The 24643-nt window shown below is 42.9% G+C and overlaps 2 protein-coding genes across 4 annotated transcripts in view; one reads left to right on the forward strand and one right to left on the reverse strand.

Moving 5' to 3' along the window:
* The window catches only part of LOC147167551 (olfactory receptor class A-like protein 1), a 152911-nt gene that overhangs the window by 32094 nt on the left and 96174 nt on the right, over window positions 1-24643 (reverse strand). For 2 of the 3 annotated variants that reach the window (XM_086087958.1, XM_086087959.1), the window contains exon 4: window positions 450-486. The gene's annotated coding sequence lies outside the window, so the exon portion shown is untranslated. Of the gene's footprint in view, window positions 1-449; window positions 487-9768; window positions 9849-24643 lie in introns of those variants that run through there. The other variant, XM_086087960.1, reaches the window with a different exon arrangement.
* Window positions 1-24643, forward strand: part of LOC147167553 (plexin-A2-like) — a 99229-nt gene that overhangs the window by 4556 nt on the left and 70030 nt on the right. Inside the window, exons 2-3 of the mRNA XM_086087956.1 lie at window positions 17722-19057; window positions 21561-21743. Of these exons, the coding sequence (XP_085944082.1) occupies window positions 17834-19057; window positions 21561-21743 (1407 nt within the window). The 5' untranslated portion in view covers window positions 17722-17833. The remainder of the gene's footprint in view (window positions 1-17721; window positions 19058-21560; window positions 21744-24643) is intronic.

A 24643-nucleotide genomic window follows, 5' to 3' on the forward strand; every position in this document is an offset into this window, starting at 1 on the left:
TTGTGGATGCAGCACTTCATACACTACACTGTGTGTATGTGGTGCACGGTCGCATCACCAAACAACCCCCGACAATCTCATTCAGCAATCAAGTACCTGTTGCTCATCAGATGCTAACACCAATCTGTGCATGCAACTAAACTCAATGCAGCTCTGCTTACCTTTTGATGTTGACATGATAGTAGGGGCATCTCACCTGTACGGGGTCAGGGTATTTCTGCATGATAGTGTTTTAAACAGTGTAGTTGCTTGAAAGTGACTCTGAATCTTCACCCAACCTAGTTGATTATATCACAGGTGGAGAAACGCTGCGTGGTGGCTTTTATTATGTAAATTAAGACGTCACTATTGGTTAAAACTCAGAAAGGCTCACTCACAGACACATTTTCAGGAATAGGAAGATAAAAGTTTCACTTGGTTATTTCATTTCACACTGTTTTAACGCTTACCTTCATTCTTGTGATGCCGTGCTGCACTGCACGAGGTCTAGAAGAGAGCAGAAAAAGATAAGAGAGTTAACAAACTTTCAACTTTCGGAATTGTTAATGCACCTTAAAATCAATGAAATGTTCAAAAGGCAGCCGTGTAACCAGCAAAACAAAAGTGACTTTATGAATGAGCCTAGTTTTCTTTATTGTTTTCACATGACTGCAATTTGAAAGACACGCCGACATCGGGTCGGAATTACTAAACGATAGCGTTTAAAATGAAACAGATCTTTGTCCAGAATCATGACAACTATGCAACAACACCATTTAGCTAGAGGACACTTCACTTAGGAGTACGTTGTATTTGGTTGAAATAAATACGTTGTTAATGGATCAATGCGACCACAAGGCATCATGCGACGGGAAAGTTTCCTCTGAATGTAATCTAAAAATAAGCATGCAAGGACAGTAGTCGCCAATGTTAGTTTGCAAAAACGGTAGCCTGCTGGTGGTGTTAGCATGTCTGATTCACAGAAAAGAGGTTATGGCTTTCAATCTGGGTTTATGTGATTAATCTGAGTACGCAGGCTTCCATCAGCATTCCAAATACATATAGGTTCACCCAGCACTCTAAAAATGTCCATTTGTGTGAAAGTGATTGTAAATACTTGATTGTCCATAAATGTGCTGTGATTTGACTGGCGACCAGTCCTTAGAGTACCATGTTTCTCTTGGAAAAAAAAAAGCAGCTGGGATTGGTTCCAACTCTAATTAGTACTCTCAAAAACTAATTTATGTTTTTAGTAGAGGGAAAAAATAGTGCGTTAATTTTCTTCTTTAATCTAAAGTTTTTTTAACATCACTAATAAAAAAATAAAAAAAACCCGATTAATGAGCGCCCCTTTCTTGGAAAGCCTGTACTTGGGGAATTCCACTCGCAATGCAGCAGACCCGTCTATGTCAAAAAAGAATGCAGATATTTGTGGAGACTGGGGTCACGTTGTGTTTTACAACTTTAAAAACGTGCAGAATTTCACAAGTTACTTCATGTTAAAGATTTGGTAGCTCTTAATATGAAAAGAAAAATGCACCGAGCTGCCAATAACATCTTACAAAACAAATTATGCCATCTAGTGGCAGAAAAATGACCAACACAAATCAATATCCCTCATTTTTTGCAGTACAGTACATATTTTTGATTTTAACTCCATTTTATGAATAATTAGGAAATTACAGTATCAATGACTAAAAGATGCAACCATATTTCTATTAGTTTAACATTTTTTTCCCACTTTTATGTGAACAAAAGTACGAAATTTAGAAAAAATACATTTTATTGTACATTATTTTGTACATTTAGAACAGATATCAAATTTGCAATTAATTGTGAGTTAACGATTAAAGTCATGCTATTAATTATGATTAAACATTTTAATCGCCTACCACCCCTAATATTCAGAATTTAAAATGTTTAGATGGGTATAATTCAACTTTGAACCGTCGACTCGATTTCGACCCGTTTCCAAATGTTTGCCTTTCAGTTCAATACCGTCGTCAGCCCTTTAGATAACTCCAGCCTAAACGGTCAGATCAATGAGGGTGTCTTTATAACGTTATCTTAATACATTCAGTCTCAGCCGAAAATCAATGGCGCACATTCATAATGCAAATCATCAAAGATTACCGAGAGGTCCCTGACAGCTGACCGCGGGAGATAGTCGCTTTCCTCATTAGTGGCCAATCTGGTCAGGACGTCTGGTCCCAAAAGATCGGAGCACTCACACCATTGGTGACCAAAATCCAGATGGGATTTATTTCATAGATGTGGACAGCTTGAAGTCAAACTTATCAAGTCGCAATTTTCCGACTCCTGGGGTTGTCATTGGTTGCCCGGCAAGACTGTTCTTTAAGCATCTTCAACTTTGCAACATTTCCGAGCACTCCAGAGACTTAAGAGAGGAGACGCGAGTTCGGGAGTGGAATTAGGGACAATCCGGGTTGGGCTGAAAAGACCAGAGCGACTGTCGGGGGAGATAATCCGGGTTGAAGCGTATATTTGCACAGCCTTCGGATGAGTGGCCGCCGCGATGGCGTTTGCCGCGCGGATTAAATGTTAAAAATGGTTTGGGAACGGCAGATGCTTAGTGGGAAAGCGAGTGGGCTCACTATTTGTTATTTCTTATGTAATAACTTGGCTTGATAGTATCGTTCATTAGCAACATACTGTAATACTTTCAGTGTTGTTGGGGGTTACAATGATCAGTATCAAAGGCTAAGTTTTGTGACGCTATCTGTGTTGTTTGTATCTTGATAATAACAGTATTGTTGGGAACGCCAGAATGCTTGGCAAAGTATCTGGATTCTTGGCAAAGTGCCATGATACTATCATCTGTGTCGTTTAGTATCTTAGTAATATGGTTGGGAACATATTGTGACACTATCACTATGATTAGCAAAGTAGCATTAGTACAGTCATGATCATAATACTCGTTGGGTTTCCATCCACCCATTTGTATTTGAATTTTCAAGAAATGCGAAAATAAAACTGAATGGAAACGCTAGAAATGCGAAAAAGGGCCCAAAATCTCAAACAAGTTTTTACGCTTAGAGGGGGTGGATTTTGAAGCGTATCAAAAAAAGGAAAATGCAAATTTTGGCTATGGAAACAAGTTTTGCGAATAACCGCTGGCAAGGCCGGATATTGCGTCTCACACAGTCACAAAGTATTGTTGGACGATAAAGTATGTTTGGAGTGGACGACGAAACAGAAATCTTTTTGGAATTAATTATGGAATAATGGAAAACAGCAAAAACACGCTGCGGTCAATCAAGAATTACAAAAGCAAACTCATACAACGTCATCGCACGATGCAGTCGCTTCCTGGTCTTCTTCTGCTTTTAATTTACTGGTGGATCACATCTCTATGGTGTATACCGCCACCTACAGCGGCGGAGTTCCCTCTCATGGTTCACAAAAGAAGAACAGATGGGCATAAGTCGCATGTCCATTTTGCGCCTTTTCAGTAAATTTGCTTAAAATATTCAAAACAATTGGATGGAAACCTGACGACTGTCAGTATCGTTTGTATTGCAATGATATCAGTATCGTTAGGAATACAATGCGATACCACCAGGATCTTTGGCTAGTATTGTGATACTATCAACATTGTTAGCATCGTAACATCAGTTTAATTGGAAACGTAATACGATGCTATCAGTATCGTGGCAAAATATCACGCTGTTATCAGTATCATAGGAGAACGTATCGTGATACTCAGTATTGTAAACAAAGTGTTATGTTATTGTCAGGTATCAGGATCGTCGGGAAATAATTGCGATGCTATCGGTATCCTTGGCAGAGCAATTGTAATACTGTATTGTGAGCAAAGTATGGCGTCGCAATATTGTTGGAATGTATCCAAAAGTATCTTAACACTATTTCGTTCTACTATTACTATTTCCGCACTTCCTTGCTCTCGCTCTTCTGCCTAAAAGCGTCTCATAGTGATTTGTCGGCAGCCAAGTTAACAGCTGTTCCTTTTGCAATGTAATTTCTTTTGATCGCGACGACCCGTGCCAGCCATTTCCAACCTTGGCATCATTTGCCCGTGCCGAACCGTACGGGCCAAAAAGCGAGGACGTAGACAGGCGCTTCCTCAGAATAAGGTCTTTGATTTTGCTTGCGTGCGGCGGCGCGAGATTTATGGATTTATGGACATATGCGCGTCGCGGCTTCGCGGGGATGCACGACAGCGCCGAGTTTGATTATTTTTCCTCGCTGGGGTGCAGTCGCTGCCAAACGTAATGGATTTCCCCCCGGCAGGTCCCAATGATTTATGCATGCAAAGGCAACGCGGCCCAGCGAGCTCGTAACCGAATCAGTCTGGGTGGAAATGTATCGTTGTTCAACACGAGAGCAGACTGTCAACTCGGACAAAAAAAATAATAATAGAGGGAATCTCAAAGCTGCAGCCTGAGTAGCGACTTAGCCTAGCAAAAAAAATGGCAATTAAGGAATTGTATGGGTACAAAAGACTGCGGCTGTAGAGCTCATCTTCAAACTGGGGAGCGAGATCACATTTCAGATCATCTTCAGTTTAAAATGCGGTTTCCTTCCTAGCAACACAGACGTAGTCTTTGGTTTTATTCGGGCCCGAGTAGCGACCCTGTGAGGTCCCTATTGTTTTTGTTGGAATTATTATTAATATCAGTAAAGTATCGTAATTTTGAAGCACTAAACATGAACGTAACTCAAACTTTGCACACACATCTTTGCACACATTAAAAAAATATATTTTTCTCTTTAAAAAAAAAAAAAAATATATATATATATATATTTTTGAGTTGCCATTCATGAGTGCAAACAAAAAGCCTGTAGCAGGGATTTATTTTTTCCAATGGAGCCCTGTCCCACTACATTTGACCTACGGCTACAAAAATTAAGTGAACGATTTCGGTAGCCATGCGCTTAAATGAACAGGAAGTGAGTTATGAGTATTTGAAGGTCCCATTTTGGCCCATTTTTGCACATTTACAGGGGTCACACTACTGCCTCCTCATCATAGACGGTTAACCCGATTGACTTCTATAACTTGGGCTGTACAGCTGGGACAACATCAGGGGGAAAAAAACGTAGGTTTTCGACATACTATTTAGCGTTTCAAAATTCCGTCCTAACGAAGCATTCCCGGTTGTACAACCTACCTAGTTGTTTTTATTTATATATTTATTTTTTACTGCCCTTAAGCTGTCTGTCTCCACATCGGGTTTATTTTTTTGGGATATACCCTGTGACTGACTGGCGACCAGTGCAGTCTGTCTGTGTTGCACCAGCTGTCAGCTCACCCGCGACCATAATGAGGATAAGCTTGGAAGAAAATGGATGGATGGTAGGAATCTCAAAGCCAGAACCCGAGCCCAAGCACTAAAATGGCTAATAGCAAGTTATGTCACTACAAAAGACTTCTGCTGTCATGCTCATTGTAAAGTTGGAGTTCACATTTCAAACCCTCGTTTGCGTATTTCCTGCAGCAGCGTTGTCCGCATATCCCTTTGTGGCGGGGACTCCGCTGCACCCGCCTTTCGCTCTTGCTCGTGCACTTAAGAAACAAGATGAGGCATGCGGGGCAGCTGATGCAGCAGGTGATGCATCACCGCGACCACAAACGTTCCTTGTCCTTCTCCTTACTGAATTATAGAAGAGCCTGGTTGGGGTTTTCATCACACAACCGGAGGTCACTTTGACTTTCCATCCTGTCGCTCATCCCCTATGCAACGCGGGCGAGAGAAGCCCGCTTGAGGTCACCATTAACCGGGGAGGACCGGCAATGAGATTTATGGACGAGCGGAGACCGAACCCGGGAAAGTGCGATGCGAAGAAAACAGCCACGCATGGCTAAATCCGACTGTGGCAGCCCGTGCCCTTCATCTGGCCGCCTTTTTTCCTAACAGCAATTTCAGATACAGTCCTGTATCTGCATGTATAATGCATGCGGGCGCAGATAATGGCATGCGATGCTGGGGGGGGGGGTGGAAGTCGGGAGGGGTGGGGGTTTACCGCCTGTGTTGTGACGATGTGTCGGAATTGTCCCCACGTGTCACATTTGCCTCGGCCCGGCCCCCTTCGAGCGTCCTCCGCTTATTAGGAGGCAAGCGCGTTGCTGTGACATCGTGGCATTTTACTGCTCCCGCCAGACATCCGCGCTGCTGCTCGAGCGTTGAGATTAGTGGCGAGGGCCTGGGGGAGTCCTGAAGCTCACACAGTCTGCGCTGACCAATAAAAAGCTGCCGGCGGGGGCCGAAAAGGCAATCACGGCTTTTATTTGTCGGAGAAATCCCTGCGGAACATCCAGGCCGCAAAGCTATAAGCCAATGAACGACGTTACATCCGATTGCATTTTTTCGTCATTAATCCGTTGCTGTTGGGCGTGAGTGTGAGGTCGGCTGCTGTTTGGATGCAAATCATGCGCACACACACACACACACACACAGCGTTATCAGTTATAGACACTAGCGACCAAGAAAGCTGAGTAGACCCTACGTAACAACAATCTGGCAGAATTGGGACCTTCGCCCTCCGTTTTCATTCAAAGCCCATAATTGCACATAGGATAAGTTAAATAATTGTGCTGAAATGTTTGGGGGAAAACAAACTTCAGCTTCAAGGTCAAGGTCATGCAGTTAAAAGTTAAATACAGTACAACTAAACTGTACGAGGCATAGGATTGGATAAAAAAAACATAACAAAACATATGTTATTTATTAGAACATTTAATTGGGTGATTCTTGTATGTACCACTAGAGGGAGCCCACATAGCTCAAGTGGTACTTTATTGTGAACCGACGACAGCGGGGTAACATTAAAAAACTGACATGCCGGCTGAACTTGAACCCAATTTCCCCCCTTCCCATCTAAGACAGCAAGGATGTGATTATTGGCTGTCACTAAAATATTATCCTGTGGGGTTGCTAAGCGTGACCTTCCCGCTGCAATTTTGCTGGGTTGACCAGCGTAAATGCTAAATATGTTTGATATTTACCAGGTGGGAAAGCCTACAATTGTGCGAAATGTCTGCACTGTGACACCCAGTTCATCACAGGAATTCCAGACCCATCTGTGATAGGTTAAACTCAAAAATACCTTAATGGTTATTTTTTGACTAAGCCTCAGAATTAATTGAATATCCCTCCCACGTGCTTTCAACACATTCAACAATGATTAAAACACACTATAAACATATTTGAATTTGAAACATCTAGAAAATACTGCATGTGCACCATTGATTAAGCCATTTGACGCCGAGTCGACGGCTGAATGATAAATTTCATCAGAAAAGAACCCTTTGTAGTCATTGATGTATTGTTTTTTTTTTTCAATAGGCACTTAAAGCGTCCTTCACCTCCTTTACGGCCTTTTGAATATTTTGGAGTGTGCCTTCAGAGTGAGCTTTTTGTCGAAATCCATTGCGCAATTCACAACCTTGAATGCACGTATTATATTTTTAAATCAGAAGTCAAGTCCAAAATGTTCTTTACAATAATTAGTTTTGAACATGGTATTGTTTAATATTGCGTTTGTGGAATATGAATGAGCAAAATTCCTCCCATTTCTATCCATCTCAGGGGGCGGCCATTTTGCCACTTGCTGTCGATTGAAGTTGACATCGGGCTCATGTAACGACCAATGATGGCTCACCTATTTCCTGAGTTTCATGTGACATTCGCAAACTGAGCCATGATTGGCCATGACCTTAGCCCTGAGCAACTGTGATGTCATTTTCAGTCAACAGCAAGTGACAAAATGGCCGACCCCATGAGATAGATAAATGCTATGCCACAAAAAATATTCCACAAACACAATATTAATCAGAATGTGATTTTAGACTAGTAGGGGGCACATATAACATATTATTGAAAGGAAAATGTTTTTTTTTTTTTTTACTTTACTTCCCGTTTAATGGATCCTAAATATATTTGAACTGCGATATAGATGGTGGATTACTGTCATTGCTTTCTTCAAAACTTGATCCCAGAAGGGTTGGAAAAGTTGCTAAATCGAGCAACAAAAGATAAACTGCTAAATTTACTTGGCTATCTACATGTTGCTAGGGAGAATTATTGGTGCCTAAAAAAACATTTGCATATATTAGCCATGCCCACTAGGCTGTTTGATTGACAAACTAGTGGCTGACGGCACAGGATCAAGAAACAAGGCGTACAGACTTACGACACGACAGGAATTAATGAGGATTAAGAGACGCGTCTTTTCATACACTGTTAAATTCACAATTGAATCACCGCTCTGTATTAAATATAAATTTAACACCCCGCTGCCCTCAATGCAGGCTGAATGCTGATATAATGAACATGAACCAAAGGCCAAATGTCATGAATTTCATTGTGTGGCAACAGTGCATATATCCGGTGGGGGTGTCTGCAGCGTGAGCGTTCATGCTACACATGATGTCCTCCGAGGCTTGTGTGTGTGTGTGTGTGTGGGTGTGTGTGTGTGTGTGTGTGTGGCCCTGGGCTGCCGCCATGGCGATACAACGCCGTGGACTTCTTATCACAAAAAACGCTGCTTTTCCTAATAAACGCGCCTCTCTCGCTGTGATCCGATATGACATTCGCTCCAAAAAGTCAGTGCTAATAAAGACGCAGTTGCCGCGTCCTAATTCTCCCGACGTGGGCCCGGGAAGGTACCAGCTCGTGCGTTTTTTTTTCACTACGCCCGCCTCGGCCACGTTTGACCTACTTCTGTCTTTGCAACATTGTAAACAGAACCACTAATTGCCTTCATTTATTCATTTGGAAGTCAAGTTGTGTTGCGGTTGGCGGCCTTCCAGCTCGTTCATGTGTAACATGTTCAACCGCCACACACACACACACACACACACACACACACACACACACACACACACACACACACACACACACACACACACACACACACACACACACACACACACACACACACACACACACACACACACCCAAACACACACACACACACACACACACACACACACACACACACACACACACACACACACACACACACACACACACACACACACACACACACACACACACTTACCACCATCACGCGTGGATGCAAAACCCAGACATGAATAACCTATCATGCAGTCCATACTGTAAGCTCGAGTCTTGTAAGACCCGTTTTATGACAACGCCTACATCTCCACCTTTGGAGACATACTTTGGACTTTTCACAATTTTAAAAAGTTTCCAGTTGTCTTAATAACACACATTGGACATTATTTTGTCAAAACACCCCAAGGATGAAAATTAGAGAAAACTTTAGAGACACTACTCCTTGTCTGGCTAAAATTAGCCCATTTGACAGGGCAGCCCTGAGAGCGACTGTGCCAAAGCTGTTCAAAACAAAAGTATTGCGCTGACAGCCTGTTGTAACTCATCTTGGCAAAACATCACAACGCAATGAAAAGCAATTGATACAGTATTTCCAAAATTGTATTATATTTAAAGGATACTATACAGAAACCTCACAATTACCTGGTACTGGTTCTATCCCATCCCCAAAAATGTTTGTTATGTTTTTGTATGTTTTGATGCTAGATTTTGTTGCCGTAATATTATATAATAAAGGGGTTACCTTCTTTCTCTTTTTTGGGGGGATGAGTAGAACAACATACAGCCAACTAAAATGCCATTTTTCACTTTTTTGGGAAGCGGGTGGATTGGAGTGGAATATATTATTTCCCTCTACTCCATCTCACCACACACACTTTTGTATATACACTGGGTGGGGTCACATTCACGGTGTAGGGACAGAGTCAGTAAGTTAGTTAGTTCTCACTAGGCACGCTGGCGTGACGACTGGGACCTTTCCCTGCCGGGCCTGGGGTTCTGGGGTGCCGCTCGTCTCCTAGTGTTCCCTCCTCTCCTTCCTTTCCACCAGAAAAAAAAAGAAAGAAAAAAAAGCCATTTTACCAGTTGCCCAAAAAAACACTTCCAAAAGCCCCAAAATTGATATGCTGTTTTAAGGGACTAAACGTATAAATGTTCTTTGCAAGGATATGTTATATATGCTAGTCTAAACACAGTATCCTAATTAATATTGCATTCATGGAATAAGAATGAATCCGATCAATAGATTTGCCCAATACTGCCCCCTGCTGTTGCATGAAATTGACATTACAACTGCCCTTGCGCTCGCACCTGTGAGGGATGTGCACGATGGTGCCTCGGCAACATAGTGTGCCAGACAGTTTGGCAGTTGCTTGAAAGTGTCTCTGGAAAGTCGCCCTGCCTAGCTGAAAAAAGTACGTGTGCCACAAACACACATGTACGGCCTCCATGACTGAAAACGCTGTCATTGTCTTGATTGATTCCCAACCTGGGCCCTGTAGAAGATTGCCTAATCAATTCAAATTGTTTTGCTACTGGTCGTCATGGTAACGAAATCCTTATTTCCAGTGGCCGAACAGTATGGGGGGCAGTGTATATAATCGCTCACTTGCATGAGACAAACAGATTAATTTTTCTTTCTTTTAAGAAATGAAATCCTACAATTCTTGAGCTAAAAATGTGCATATTATGCCGCCTTTAAAAACACATTACAATGCGCAACTACGCTCAAAATTGTGTTCAAAAGATCACAGCGGCTCAATTAACGTTAGCCTTCTTCACCTGCTGGTTAATAAAATCGAATCATGACTTATGAGCCCCTGCCTTGCACGCTCACTGTGGGAGAGAAGCGAGAAGCGAGAGGATAACTTGGCACACAGCGAGACCTTTCATCGATGGCCCATCTTGAAAAGTTAAAAACAAGCACTGCTGCGAGGGAAAAGTGGCTGTTTTGTGCCCGGCGGCCTTGTAATCATGAGGCCAGAAGTTGTTGTGACGGTTGTAGTCCGCTCACTTTTCCGCCCCCGTGGTCTTATGTTGTTATTGCTTGCCGCGGCCTCATAAATCCAGGCCATGCGGAACAGCAGTGACAAAGAAAAAATAAAAAAATTAAAATGATATTTTATCACCTCTGACGCCGGTGACAATGACTCCCATTGTTGACTAAGTGTGAGAACTGAGCTGTAGCTAGTTCTGACCTTTTGGAAAAACAACCATGCAGTCTGCTGCTCACTGTTTTCACCATCTCACACAAACACGTTTGACTTAGTGTTCATTTAACTTATTGTTAGATTTGTGTGACAGTTAAAAAGAATACATATATTATTTTAAAGGGTTAAAACGGATTATTATATTTGCTAAAAATAAACTGCTTCCAGAATAGAAGTCAACAGTGAAATGTTTTTCCCTCCGGGGCGCCCCCTGTGGTCGTGAAGTGCAACACGTGCCACTTTGGTGATGACTAAACAGATAAGGAGAGCTACTCAGAAGCTAATGCTACATATAACTTCTAACTTATCACCATTTCATTTCATTAGCTTGTCTGATCAATTGAGTGTGTCTAAACTGTTAGCATCTACTAGTGCTAACACAACACGGGAGGTCCTGGCTAGTCGACCCATAACCTCGGGCTGCGATTCCCAAACTATCTAAAATGATCAAATCACCCTTATGAAGCCAGTTTGGCATCATTTATCTTTCAAGCTGTTATTGAATGGTGCCATGTCATGTTGCTTTGAAATCTCAAAGGGGAAATCATTCCAAACATTTACATCACAATAATACGATGAATGCGCCCCCGTTAGTCTAAACATTCTGGTTAATATCGCGTTTGTGGAATATGAATTAAGCAGCGTTACCTCAACCCTGAAGCAACTAGAGATAAACATTTTCTTATCAATTTCCTACACAGGAACATTTTTATTAGCATCTGATGATATTCGTTAGCATAAATGCAAACACAGGAAGTTTCCAGCCAGGACACCAATGAGGCACTGGTGGGGATGTACAAGATAAGGTTACATTATCCAGTAGTGGCTGGGGGAACATCAGATCTTGAGGGAGCCTTCAGAAGTCTCCAATAATGGCAATAAAAGTTGTTCGATTTTTTGTTAGATAAGGAGTTGGAGAAATCACAAAATAAAGTGACAATGTCACTATGTTGAAAACGATTAGGCGCACACTTTATTGAAACGCCGTAGTTTCTTGTCATCATGTTCACAAAAGCCGTACTCGACAAAACACCATTGAAACCGAGATGTTTAAATCTTAAAGTTTCATCGGGCTCATTTTTCTACACGGACTCTACACGCACAAATCTGTGTAGAAATAAGTTGGCATGATTGCGGCGCCTCAAACCTAATAAAAGCGCAATCATCCCTTTTGAACGTTTCAGTTCATCTCTGATGGCAGATGGGTCAAGCAAACGAACCCAAAGGACGCCTTCTGTTCGATGAATGATGTCCAATACGGCATCACAGAAGTCCTGACAGCAGTTCACTGCTCTGAAATCTGAAAGGACGCAATTGGCGAGGCGGATCTCCATCCAGGTCAAGGGGGTCGGGTTTGTAGAAGAGGTGAGCGCGCAAGAGGCCCGCTCTTCCTCCCCTCCCCCCTGCCGAGCGTCGGCCCCCCTCCCACGCCCCGGAGGCCTCGTCGAAGCGCGTTCTTGTGTCAAAACGTCTGGGCCGGAGCGTGTCTGAGTGGCGATGCGGCGTATTCGGGCGGGGATGTGAAGAGCGTCTCTGTAATCCAGAGTAAACAGCGAGAGGCATGACTGCACGCTTCAGACGTGACCGGAGCCGTCCGAGGAGGAATGGATGAAACGACCACGGCGCCGCTCGCCACCAGCGCTTTCTATTTTATGCTGTTTTTCTTTTTCGTCTGCCGTTTACTAAAAGCTCAGAGGGATCGAAACGCAGACGCTCAACACAGAGTTAACCTCCAGGGCGGCGTCGTTGCTGCTACATGTTGGTTAAGGCCACTTCCAAACTGCCTTCTCACACGTCATTATGCTTTTGCATCTTTTTTTCCCCCCAAAGTAGGTCTGGTTTGACATTCTGATGACAATTACAGTCATTTCTGGACTATGAGCCGCTACTTTTTTCACTTGCATTCGACCCTGCGGCTAATACAAAGGTGCGGCTTATCCATCAGATCACAAGGGGGCGCACTAACAGGCAGAGCAAAACAAACCAAGTGAGCCCAAATACAGTAGGAGAGACAGAACGAGAGTGAGAATTTGCGCCCTCATTATGGAAAAGAAAGTTGTGGGAAACCGGTGCGGTAACATTAAAACACCTGCGGCTTACAGTTGGGTGCAGCTTATATGTGTAACAAACTCGAGTATTCCCCAAATTTAGCTAGCACGGCTTATAGTCAGGCGCGCCTTGTAGTCCAGAAATTACTGTACACACATTGCAACAAAACATCCCTGTCTGGGATACAAGAAGTCATCTGAAAAAAGTCCCTGATTTCAGGAAAAGACAAAACGCTTATTCAAGCATACTTTACGAGACTTATTTTATTGGAAATGTCCTTGAGTGGCCCAGCCAGAGCTCAGATGTGAATGAATGTGATCTCTGAAGAGATCCATAAACGTCTGTGCACTGACTTTCCTCGAGGTACTGGAAAGAAGAATAGGCGAAAACGGCCAACCGTGTGTAATTGCTGCCAAGTATTGAATATTGGCTGCAGAATACTTAATACAATACAAAAAAAATCCAATATTTCACATGTTTTACAATTTAAAGCAGGTCCCGGGTGTCTTAATAACATGTTTGGGAAATGTTTTTCAAAAATACCCTAAGGATAAAAATGTTATGTTACACTTTATAGCCTTTATTTCTAGTCTGACTAAAATTTGCCTGTTTTAAGAGGGTGGTGTTGTTTCTCAAAAATGAACCACCGCCACCCTGCCCTCTACAGCGGGCGTGTCAACAAAGGGCTCGAGCTGGCTACTTGTTGAGTCCTAGAGTAAAAAAAAACACAAAAAAAACTCAAACTCAGCCTTGAAGTACTGATTGAATTTTCATTTTCTGAGGCAGCACTTCGTCACCAAGTCGCCAAATAACATTTGACAATTTCAACAAGTTCAAGAATTTCCTGTTTCCAAAGTTTCTACAGTTTGGTTTTTAACCATTCCATTTCCACTATTCAGAAGAGTTTACTGATGGGCATATTTTCAGAACCACTTGACTTGGTTGTTTAATTTCACGTTTGATGTGTGGGCAGACACTAATACCAAACTACCCGCGTACTGTGTACCCTTTCTGACGCACCTCATACTTATGTTACATTAAATACATACAGTAGGCAAGTTCAAGTATATCGCCTATTATCATCACTTATAATTGTAGGTATAATTGGCGTAGTTCTGTAGGTTAACACTTTTCCATGACTTCCTCGAGGAGTGGTTAGCATCATTGCAGTGTCACATGATAGTCGGATTTGCCTCTCGTAACCTTCTCACTTTTATGAAAGCCTTTTTTTTTTTGTCAGATCCCGATTTTCTGCAAACAAGCGTCTCTCTTAAAATGCTGGTGACCTTTATGGTTTAAGGAATGCTGCTTTACTAAAAACACCCCACGGCTACAAAGAGTTTATAGTCATGCCGTTTAAGCCACAAGCCATACTAAGGACAAAATGCTGCTGATCCCTTGAGAAAGTGAAAGAAGATAAAAGGTAAAACTCAGTTGAAATGAAAGTGGCGATGTCAACAAAGAAGCCGATTCAGATGATCATCTGCTCGCGGCAGCCTTTGATTTTAATACCGTTGTTAAAATGTTACCCCTGACAAATTGAAAAGTCAAATGATTTGCTTCATGATAAGTTGTTTGTCAGAGTGAGATTTTTTTTCCTAATCATCATTAAAGTGAGTATTTGTCACAAGCATGCTTATTCTCCATGAGCGAGCCAGGTCATTTCCACAAAAAGTACACACTGGTCTCGTATGAATGTAACGTAAAAAAAATAATTTACAGATAGTCAGCCTTCAGTGGCCAATTACTGGCAGAGTCGCTGGCGGCGAGCCTGCCAAAAAAACGAGCGAAGCGGGTGCAGACTTTAGAGTGACCGCGGGGCAAGCGTGGCGGCGACAGATGGACGGGAGGTGCCGTAGTGCTTCTGGATGGAGCCCGGCCAGCTCAGTGTCAGTCCATCCGCTAAGTTCCTGGCTGGCGCTCAACTCGGCGGGACGTCCCGTTTGACGGCCAACACGCCGCGGCGTGACCTCTCCGCACACTCTCACGTTTTCCCAACATGACCGTCATCATTTAACCTCTACTTAAACCAAGAAGTATCATTGGGAAAATGCAAAAAAAATAAGATGTTCAGGAGAGTCACCTCACTGAGGACTATTGATCTTGACTAAGCCTTGATCACGCTCGTCAGGTTCGGGGTTCTAATCTTGAGTTAAAAATAACCCAGAAGGAAATAGCAAACCCAATGTCACAGCTGGGTTATTAATAACTAGTAGATTGGATTGAGGACTTAACTCAACATGTTGAGTCAACAAGGGATAAAAACTACCTACACAGATGAGTTAAACCTAGCAAGAAATGGGTTACCAGTGGTTAAAAATAGTACACATTTTATTACCATGAGAGCAAAACATTCAACATGATACAGCATATGTTTGGAATAACTTCTACATTCTACTTACACAACCAACCCATTTTCTATGGTTGGTCCAGCCACCTATTAAGAACATGGCATTAAATTGAACTTCAACCTCAGTACACAACCCGCCCAAAATGTCAACCAGGCTCTTAAAGAAGCCCAAATCCAATCTTCAAACCCAATCTGCTGGGGCAAAATAATGAATCCAACCTTGGGTAAAAGAAACACTATCCGATGTAGTAGCAGAAACCCTACTAATTTTCAAGGAAAAGTTGTTGGAGTCAAATCTCTTCATGTTAATGTTCAATCTACCTGTCAAAAAGAGTCCTGCTAGTGCTCACTATTACCTCCACCACCGTGGGGTGCAAGCACGAAAATGAATGGCTTGCATTACCATGACAACTAGGGCCAGACCTCGGGGTGGTTGCGTGTTGATTCCAGAGTCTAAAAAAGCTAATTCCAAACTATTAAGCAGGTACAGTGGTGCCTTGAGACACTGATATGAGCCATCGTTTCCGCAGATTTTTGGCTTTGACTTGCGAGCCAAAATGAGACATATGAGCACTGTATGGTGGCCGTGAACACTCAACTCACTTCACAGCAAGCAGCAGTTTGGCAGATGGTGAACAATTCTTCAAAACATAGTCTTCAAGCTGTGTATTTCAAACAACCACAGTGCTTTGTTATAGATAAGTGTGTGTAGCTTGAATGCTAACAAACAATGCAAAATGCCATGAGCAGGCCAGCGGACAGCATTAGTGTTACGGTGAGGCAACCTTGAACGCAACAAATATTTGAACACATCTAGACAGATAATATAACAATACATTTTGCAAAGATCAATGACTATTACTGAATACTACTTTTGCAAACATAGTAAATGTTGATTTCTTGGCAAGGTTAGTTCAAGGTCACATTTGCTAAACGTTCTCTAAATGTTCGCCCAATTTTTGCCAAATTTTGCAATGTTTTTTCTCGCTACAAGAAAATTTCAAATATCTAATTTGAATGGTTTTACGTGCAACGTTTAGAGAATTCTTAGCCAATGTTGCGAATTTGAACATTCGCTACCTTTGCAAACAGTCACAAACGTCTGTCCTTCAGTGGGATACGGGCTCAGGAGTGACCGTCTCCGTGTACATGGCCGTGTGTCTACTGACCCCAGGTGGCCAAGCCGCGAACATCAGAAGGAGCAGCAGCGATGACTTGTGATCCAAGATGCTTGAGGTCATGAAAGACGATAACACGGCTTTTCTTTGGTCAGCAAAATCACGACTTTCCGCCAATTTTCTCAGCAATGGCTTGGCGAGGATAACACAAATGGGGAAAAAAATGGGGGTTTCCACCTTTAGGCGCCCGCTGATGCATGACGACGCCCCGACAGATTTAGGATGATAGCACGTTTGCAAATTTACGATCTCTCCTCCCGGTAGGCACTTTTATCACCTCGCTTTAATAGACTTTGGTGTGGCAGCTGTGAATGCAAAGCCACTTTATCCGCAATGCCCGTCTGCACCGTCACTCCACATTCATCTTTGTTTGGAGGTGAAAACCTGTTTGAAAGCAAATTAATTCATTTCGCTGCAGACACAGCCAGGCACAAGTAGGCTTTACGATAAGAAAATGTGAGCACATCATTCACTGCCACGTGTCCAACTCATCCGAGCTCATCCCGCCTTTGAGGGGCATTGTTTGCCAGCCCCCCCAGGAGATATCTACATAAAATATGCTAATGAAATTAAAAAGGGAAGTGCTAGGGTTGATGCTGCCTGGCTAGGAATCTCTAATGACTCCCTGCCATCCCTGGAAAGAGGCTGATTAATTTGGGGAATGTCGGCTGCAGTGGAGAGTGATTAATTCCTCCTGGATTCCGCCATTTAAGTGAACATGACAGGGTGGCGGGGATAGAAGAGTCAGCCCCAAACACGGACACATGATGAATACATTTGGGTCGCTCTAATAAGCAACCAAAAGAGTCGGCAGCCGCAGCACATTGTGTGACTGTTTTGTTGGAGTAATAAGCAGAGGTTAGTTCTCCTGAAAGGGGTGGCACATTTAATAAGCTCCCCAGTTGACGGTGGGGGGAACATGAAACTCTCTCTTGTAAATACGATGAGACACTTAGAACAAATGAGTGCTTGTTTCTTTGATGCATCATGAGTCTGATAAAGCACAAGCAGACAGGAAGACAAGCAGAAGTGTGGATGATAACCTAAATGCACTTAAAACGAGGTGGGACTTTTAAAGAGTTGATAAAAAGAATTTCTCGCCTCTTCTCTTTCAGAGGAATGTGAAGTTTCCTGGAGAAGGACGACGAGTTCTCTGGCTTTCACCTCGCTGACACACAGTCCTCAGGAGGTTCGTCAGAGCACCGTCTTTTTGGGAGCCCCGCGGGGATGGGAACGCGCTTACTTGAAAGATGGACTTACGGCTGCTTCACTAAACTTCACGGCCCTCTGAAGGTCATGTCACGGTTGGTGGCCCTTGGGCTACTGACGCTCATCCTCGTGAGTCAAAAGACAGCTGCCGGACAAACTGCGAACGTCTTCCAGTCGGAGCGACGAGAGTGGTCGCTGAACCACCTCGCTGTGCATCAGTCCACGGGCGCACTTTACATCGGCGCCGTCAACCGGATATACAAGCTGTCGGCCAACCTCACACTTCTGGTGTCCCACGCCACGGGGCCAGAGTACGACAACAAAGCTTGCTACCCTCCTCTGATCGTGCAGCCCTGCTCGGAGCCCCTCGCCTCCACGGACAACGTCAACAAACTGCTGCTCATCGACTACTCCCACAACCGCCTCCTGGCATGCGGCAGCCTCTACCAGGGCGTCTGCAAGCTCATGAGGCTTGACGACTTGTTCATCCTTGGGGAGCCCACGCATAAGAAAGAACACTACCTATCCAGCGACACGCAGACAGGGACCATGTACGGGGTGGTGGTGCCCTCGCTGGCTCAGGATGCCACGTTGTACATCGGCACCGCGGTTGGAGGGAAGCAGGACTACTTCCCGACCATCTCCAGCCGCAAGCTGCCTCGCGACCCGGAATCCTCTGCCATGCTCGACTACGAACTTCACACCGACTTCGTCTCGTCGCTCATCAAAATCCCCTCCGACACCCTTGCACTTGTCCCACATTTTGACATCTATTACATCTACGGCTTCGATAGTGGTCATTTTGTCTACTTCATGACCGTCCAGCCGGAGACACCTGAGAACGGGATGCCATCTGGGGGCTCCCCTGGCGATTTTTTCTACACCTCCCGCATCATCCGCCTCTGCAAAGGCGACAAGAAGTTCCACTCGTACGTGTCGCTTCCCGTGGGCTGCGTCCACCGGGGCGAGGAGTACCGTCTGCTCCAGGACGCTTACCTGTCCAAAGCTGGCAGGGTCTTGGCCAAGACGCTTAACATTGGCGCCCAGGATGACGTGCTCTTTGCCGTGTTCTCCAAGGGCCAGAAGCAGTATCACGACCCATCGGATCACTCCGCATTGTGCGTTTTTACCATCCAGGACATCAACACACGCATCAAGGAGAGGCTGCAGTCTTGCTACCAGGGCGAGGGACACCTGGAGCTGCACTGGCTGCTAGGGAAGGACGTGCAGTGCACCAAGGCGGTAGGTGGACTGATCCAATCACCATCTAGATTTATTAACAGTCAGAGGTGGCAAATCCAAGTCTAGAAAGTAAAAATGCTGCCACAGTTCGGCTTGCCTTTAACCACCTGATTCAAATGATCAGCTCATCAGCAAGCTCTGCTATGATGTGGTAAACAACAGAGAACTGTAAAACAACATGGCGGAGAACGGCACAGACAGAAATGTACTCTTTGATTAACCATGTTTGCAATTATGAGCGGCGTCCGATTCGGGATTCCAAGAGTGCAGAGGGCTTGGAGGAGATTCAGCCCACGGAGCTAATCACACTTGGCAAGAAGCTTTGATTTCATTCGGGGGGTTTGGCCACCAACGCCCACCTTCCTCTAATCCCCTTCCACTCCCCTTCATCCTCGTCGCTCCACTCGTGTCCCTGTCAGCACCGCTCAAAACCTCTTGAGGATTTTTCTTCATGTTGGAAAAAAAAGTGCCTTTCTTGCACATGTCCGTGACTACGCCTTCATAAAAGCCACAATTATGCATAATGAGGCTTTCACAGGAACGAGCTGAAAGCAATGATGAAAACAATCATACCATTACCGTGCCACTTCCCAGTGTGCACTTTGATTCTACTATGCTATCAAGCAAATAAGGTGTTATTCAAGTCAAAGCAGCTGAGGCGTGCTGTAAATACATAATAGCGCAATAATTAATCTTGCTGTGCCGTTAACCTAAGGGACTCAATAAAACACAAAGGCTCGGTCCTGACAACTTATCATTACATCAAATGCTTTTCAGTAAAAGAGCTACAATCAAATCTAATTGCATGCTTTGTTAAACATCTTTTTAAAAGGTGCTATCAGATATTGTTTTCTTATCCAAGTAAGTAGAGTAGAGAGTAGAGCAGAGTTTGTAAAACAAATGATCATTTTGTCCGCTTTCAAAGAAGAAATACAAATGCATGCTTTTGAGCTTTTGAGGGTGTTGAAAGCCGCCTGAAGAAATCGTAATCTGGTGTGACCAAAGAGAAAATGCTTACGCTAGTTATGCAATTTAGATTTTACATTAGCACGTTAGCATGCCAATATTTACTTTTGGCCCAATAAAACACAAAGCCGGAAGTCAAACAACAATAAGACCTCATGGGCCACCATATCAGTGACCGGCTATAATTAACAGAGACTTAATACAATACATTACAAATAGAAACAATTTAAACAAACAAACTATTCTAATGCTGTACTGGACTAAAGTGAGTCCAGCCACCAATCAAATGTCAAGTATTACCAATGCCATAAACATAATTACTAACGTTATGCATAGTAGAGCTTTTAGAACCTTTATAATTGCATCTTATTTAGCGTATGTCTGTTCACATATGTATCCCTACTTCAAGCAGTATTTTGGCAACTCGTGCTTTGAATGAGTGTGACTCACCGGACTCAAACAGCCATTCCAAAGCAGAATTACTGAATACATTACAGTGCAGATTTAATCACGTCTGATGTGTTGTTCTTCTGGAATAACTTGATGGAAAATGCTTTTAATTTTTGCATATTGGTAACAGATGGACATTCAGCACAAATGTACTTAGTTGAGGAAGTGCTTTCAAAATTAATGTAAATGGTGGCCTTAATTCAGATGGATAGGCTATTTGTGTGCACATAATTTCATTGGATGAACATAGAATGGATCAATCCAATTTCTCTCTCTTCAGGGATTGATTTTCTTTTTTACAAGAATACGATTCAATGTGAAGTTGTTGACTGCTAATGTCTACGTTTGAGTGAAATACAGCGTTGACCTGCTAGGGTTTTTAAGTGAATGGCAACATTTATAGTTATTTTTTGGGGGGCACATGGAACAGATTAATGGCATTTCCATTCATTTCAATAGGGAGAGATCATTTGATACGAGCGTGGTCACAAAATGAACTCAACTTGTATCTCAAGGCTGCAGTATAATTGTAAACATGTCAACAACAGGAGGTAGTGAGAGCAAATTAGCAAATAAAGCCAGCAGCAACTTAAGGTTGTTTTGAGGCGCGTGTAAAGCAGAAGAAGAAACACGACCGCTTTGCACGCGGCGCTCTTTGATGCTTTATCAAGCATCAAGACATCGCTGGCACTGCTTATTTGTGTGATGTGGCATCAAGTGATCAACAATCACAGGGAACAGGTGCAAAGCGTGCGCCGCCTCGCACGCTTTGCCATCATGGCAAATTTGCCACCGCTCACAGTCGATAAGCGCGGCGGCCGAGAAAGCGTTTGAAGTTCCTGTTTTTAAACCCGGGGAAAAAAACGCCGCGCTTAACACGGAGGAGTTCGTTCTTTATTCACACACGTCACCGCTGATTTTTCTTCCCTGTTCCCGGTTCACAATTACACTCTTCTTCCTCGCACACATCTGTCATCCCCAATCCGCTGTTCTTTCACTCTCCCGCCGTCCTATTTTATCTTCCCCGCACACTAAAAAGTGGCCGTTTTAATTATTTCACAGCCATTCTTTCTTCCTCTGCGCACAGCCTGTCCCCATTGACGACCACTTCTGCGGCCTGGACATAAATCAACCCCTGGGGGGCTCCCAACTGGTGGCGGGCCGCACGGTTTACTTGGAGAGCCGCGAGAGGCTGACCTCGGTCATCTCCTACACCTATAACGGACACAGCGTGGTCTTCCTGGGCACCAAGAATGGGCGACTTAAGAAGGTGGGTATAATGCTGTGTGACGATACTATACTATAGTGAATTTAGAGATTTGTTTCTAAATATATACGTTTGAAGATAAATGCTGGGAACATACGCAAAAGTCCTACAGTAAATGTAGCACTGATAGCGATAAAGTGTATTCAGAATTTAAATAAAAAATAATCACATGATTTACAGCATTAACTCACGATTAATCTCAAATTAATTAATTGATGTCAATTCTAAATGTAAAATATTTTTTTCGTTTTACACTCTTGTTAACATAAAAAATTTACAAATATACAACACAATAATACAATGCAAATCAACCATGTGGTTGTATCTTTTATTTCATTAATACAGTAATTTTATAGTACTTTGTATATCAGTTATTTGAAGTTAAAAAGATATACTATACAGTTGAAAGGAGTGTTAATCATCGACTCAGATTTGTGATGAGGTCATCTTTCTGCCACTAGGTGGTATAAGCATTTCATGTTGGACGTTGGCAACGGAAACAGTACAGTTTTCAAATTAAGAGCAAATCAATTGGAACATGAACTCCTTCTCCATTTTATTTGAACGACTTCATCAAGACGTTCGAATGACTTTGTCACTCCACATTGGCAGTTCCATGCTTTGGTACACAACAGCTTGGCACTATTATTGATAAATTAAGCTTTAAGCGGCTTTATGATCGCGGCTCAATCGTGTATGGATGTGCAGACAGAAGAAAGGCACTAAAGGAATATCATTTTTATTTATTTTTTTTACCAGGGTTTCACACATTCAGTGGACACGCCCACAGTGTTTGAGAGCGGAGAAATGTTTAATTTCACACTCCAAAGACCCAAATGTTTGTATACAAGCCATTAAAGTCAGTTTTCCACAATATGCCGTTTACGGTTTTACAACAGTTTACAACGGTTTTATTATGCCTGACATCATGCGCCGACCGACTGGTCTGTTTTGGACTAAATATGGCAGGTGGGCTTATATGATCGAATTATTTGTCATCCGATTCCATTGCTCACGGTGTCTGTTTTACTCACCCAGTTTCCTGCCCAAAAGATGACATCATCTCACATTTATAAATGTCAAATCATTAAAAAAAAAGAAAACACTCCTCAGCAGCAATATAATAAGTTTTGTGTCTCATTAGTGTAACAAAAACTATCTTTAATTCATTAACGCAATAATCTTCACAATTAATGATCTAATTATAATAAGGTTTAATTTATAACAGGGATTAAAGTGTGTCATGGTGCGGCTGCTCAATTGCGTGCAGTCAGCAGTCACTATGCGCGTGCGTTAGCTTTTAGCTTGCAGCCAGCATGATATCATTGTTAGGTGAGAGTCACAAGACTTTTAAGCAGCCACTTTAACGGCTTGTTTTGATCCAACTTTAGGATTAGATAAAAAATTGGAATCAATAACAAAAACTCAAATCAAAAATAATTGAATGATCTTGATAGCCAAACTGACAGAGGAAGAAATGGAACGGATCCCTCTCCTCAAAGCAGCCCCACAGACATAATATGACCCCTTTCTTAGATGTAGCGTACATTTAGCTGATTAAGCCCATTGTCCATCACGTGTCATTTGACAACCCACTGATATTACAATTCTTTTGCTGCGGGCCCCGCGCTTTCATCCGAGTGGATGGGCTGGCTGGCACCTCGCGGGCTCGGCTTCCTGCGCAGGCAGCTGACTGAGGAATTGTGGGGAAGGACTGTTGTGACATTAGCCCGAGGAGGGTGGGGGTGGCGGAATGTGGGGGGGGGGGGGGGGGCTCATTCTTTTGGAAGCAGCAGTCTGTCTGATACGCAACGCACACGCAGACAGCTTGATGGAAAAAGACAAGCTGGACTGGGAAAGACTGGGATAGAAAAGCCGAATAGTAAGAAAGACAAACAAGAAAAGACATGTAAGGACAACGGGGGGGAATAAAAACAAGTGCAGATGGGTAATGACTCAAAGGACAAAAACAAATGAGTGGACCGTAACTAATGTGCAAGTTTTGAGTTCTTAAAATGCCGGAGTCCATTGTGCGGAGTAACATGCAGCGCTAGCAAAATCGGACTCATTCATACAAGGTGGGAAATCGCTACACTAAATGTAACTGAAATGTTTGACTCAGCACAAAGATACAGGATATGCAAGACTGAGAATATTGCTTAGTATACAGCACATCCGCAAAGTATGCTTCCATTTTTCCACATATTATGTCACAGCCTACTTCCCAAAATGTCATTGTTTTCACATGAAAATGTTTTTCGGGGGATTTTACGAGGTGGAAATGTATAAAAACAAAGCAAAAAAATCACGAGTGTATATATTCACAGTCGTTGAATCATGATGCTTAAAAGTAAGTTGAGAAGCGGAATGGGCAAAAATGCCCAAAGATAGATGTGCCAATCAAAAAGACTCATATTTGCTGAGTCAATAACACAACAAGGTGACTTTTTTTTCACCCCAAGATTTGACATTAAATTACATCATCATACCATGTATTTTATATTAAGTACACGCTATGCTGTGGAAAATTAGTGTGAACGTTTTTAGCATTTAGCATATTAGCATTTAATGAGCACATGGTGGACCTTTACTACTAGGTTGACTGACTACTAAACAAATATTTTTAAAATTTTGGATTTTTTTAAAATGGATATTTCACTATGACAGGTTGGATATATTGACCTCGATAGCATCCAACGACACACATAATGAAAATTATGAAACACAGCTACTACCAATACCATATAGTTGGTAAAAATGAATTGTTTACATAAACAACCTGATGTGGACGGTAAAGGGTGAAGTCAAGTAAATATATTCTATGAGGCCTCAGTAGTCTAAACTAGGCAATCTGATTATAATTGGATTTGTGGAATATGAATTAAGCGCAAAATCCACCCGTT

Source organism: Leptonotus elevatus, chromosome 10 (assembly GCF_054856555.1).
Source record: "Leptonotus elevatus isolate MCC_2025b chromosome 10, RoL_Lele_1.0, whole genome shotgun sequence".
NCBI lineage: Eukaryota > Metazoa > Chordata > Actinopteri > Syngnathiformes > Syngnathidae > Leptonotus > Leptonotus elevatus.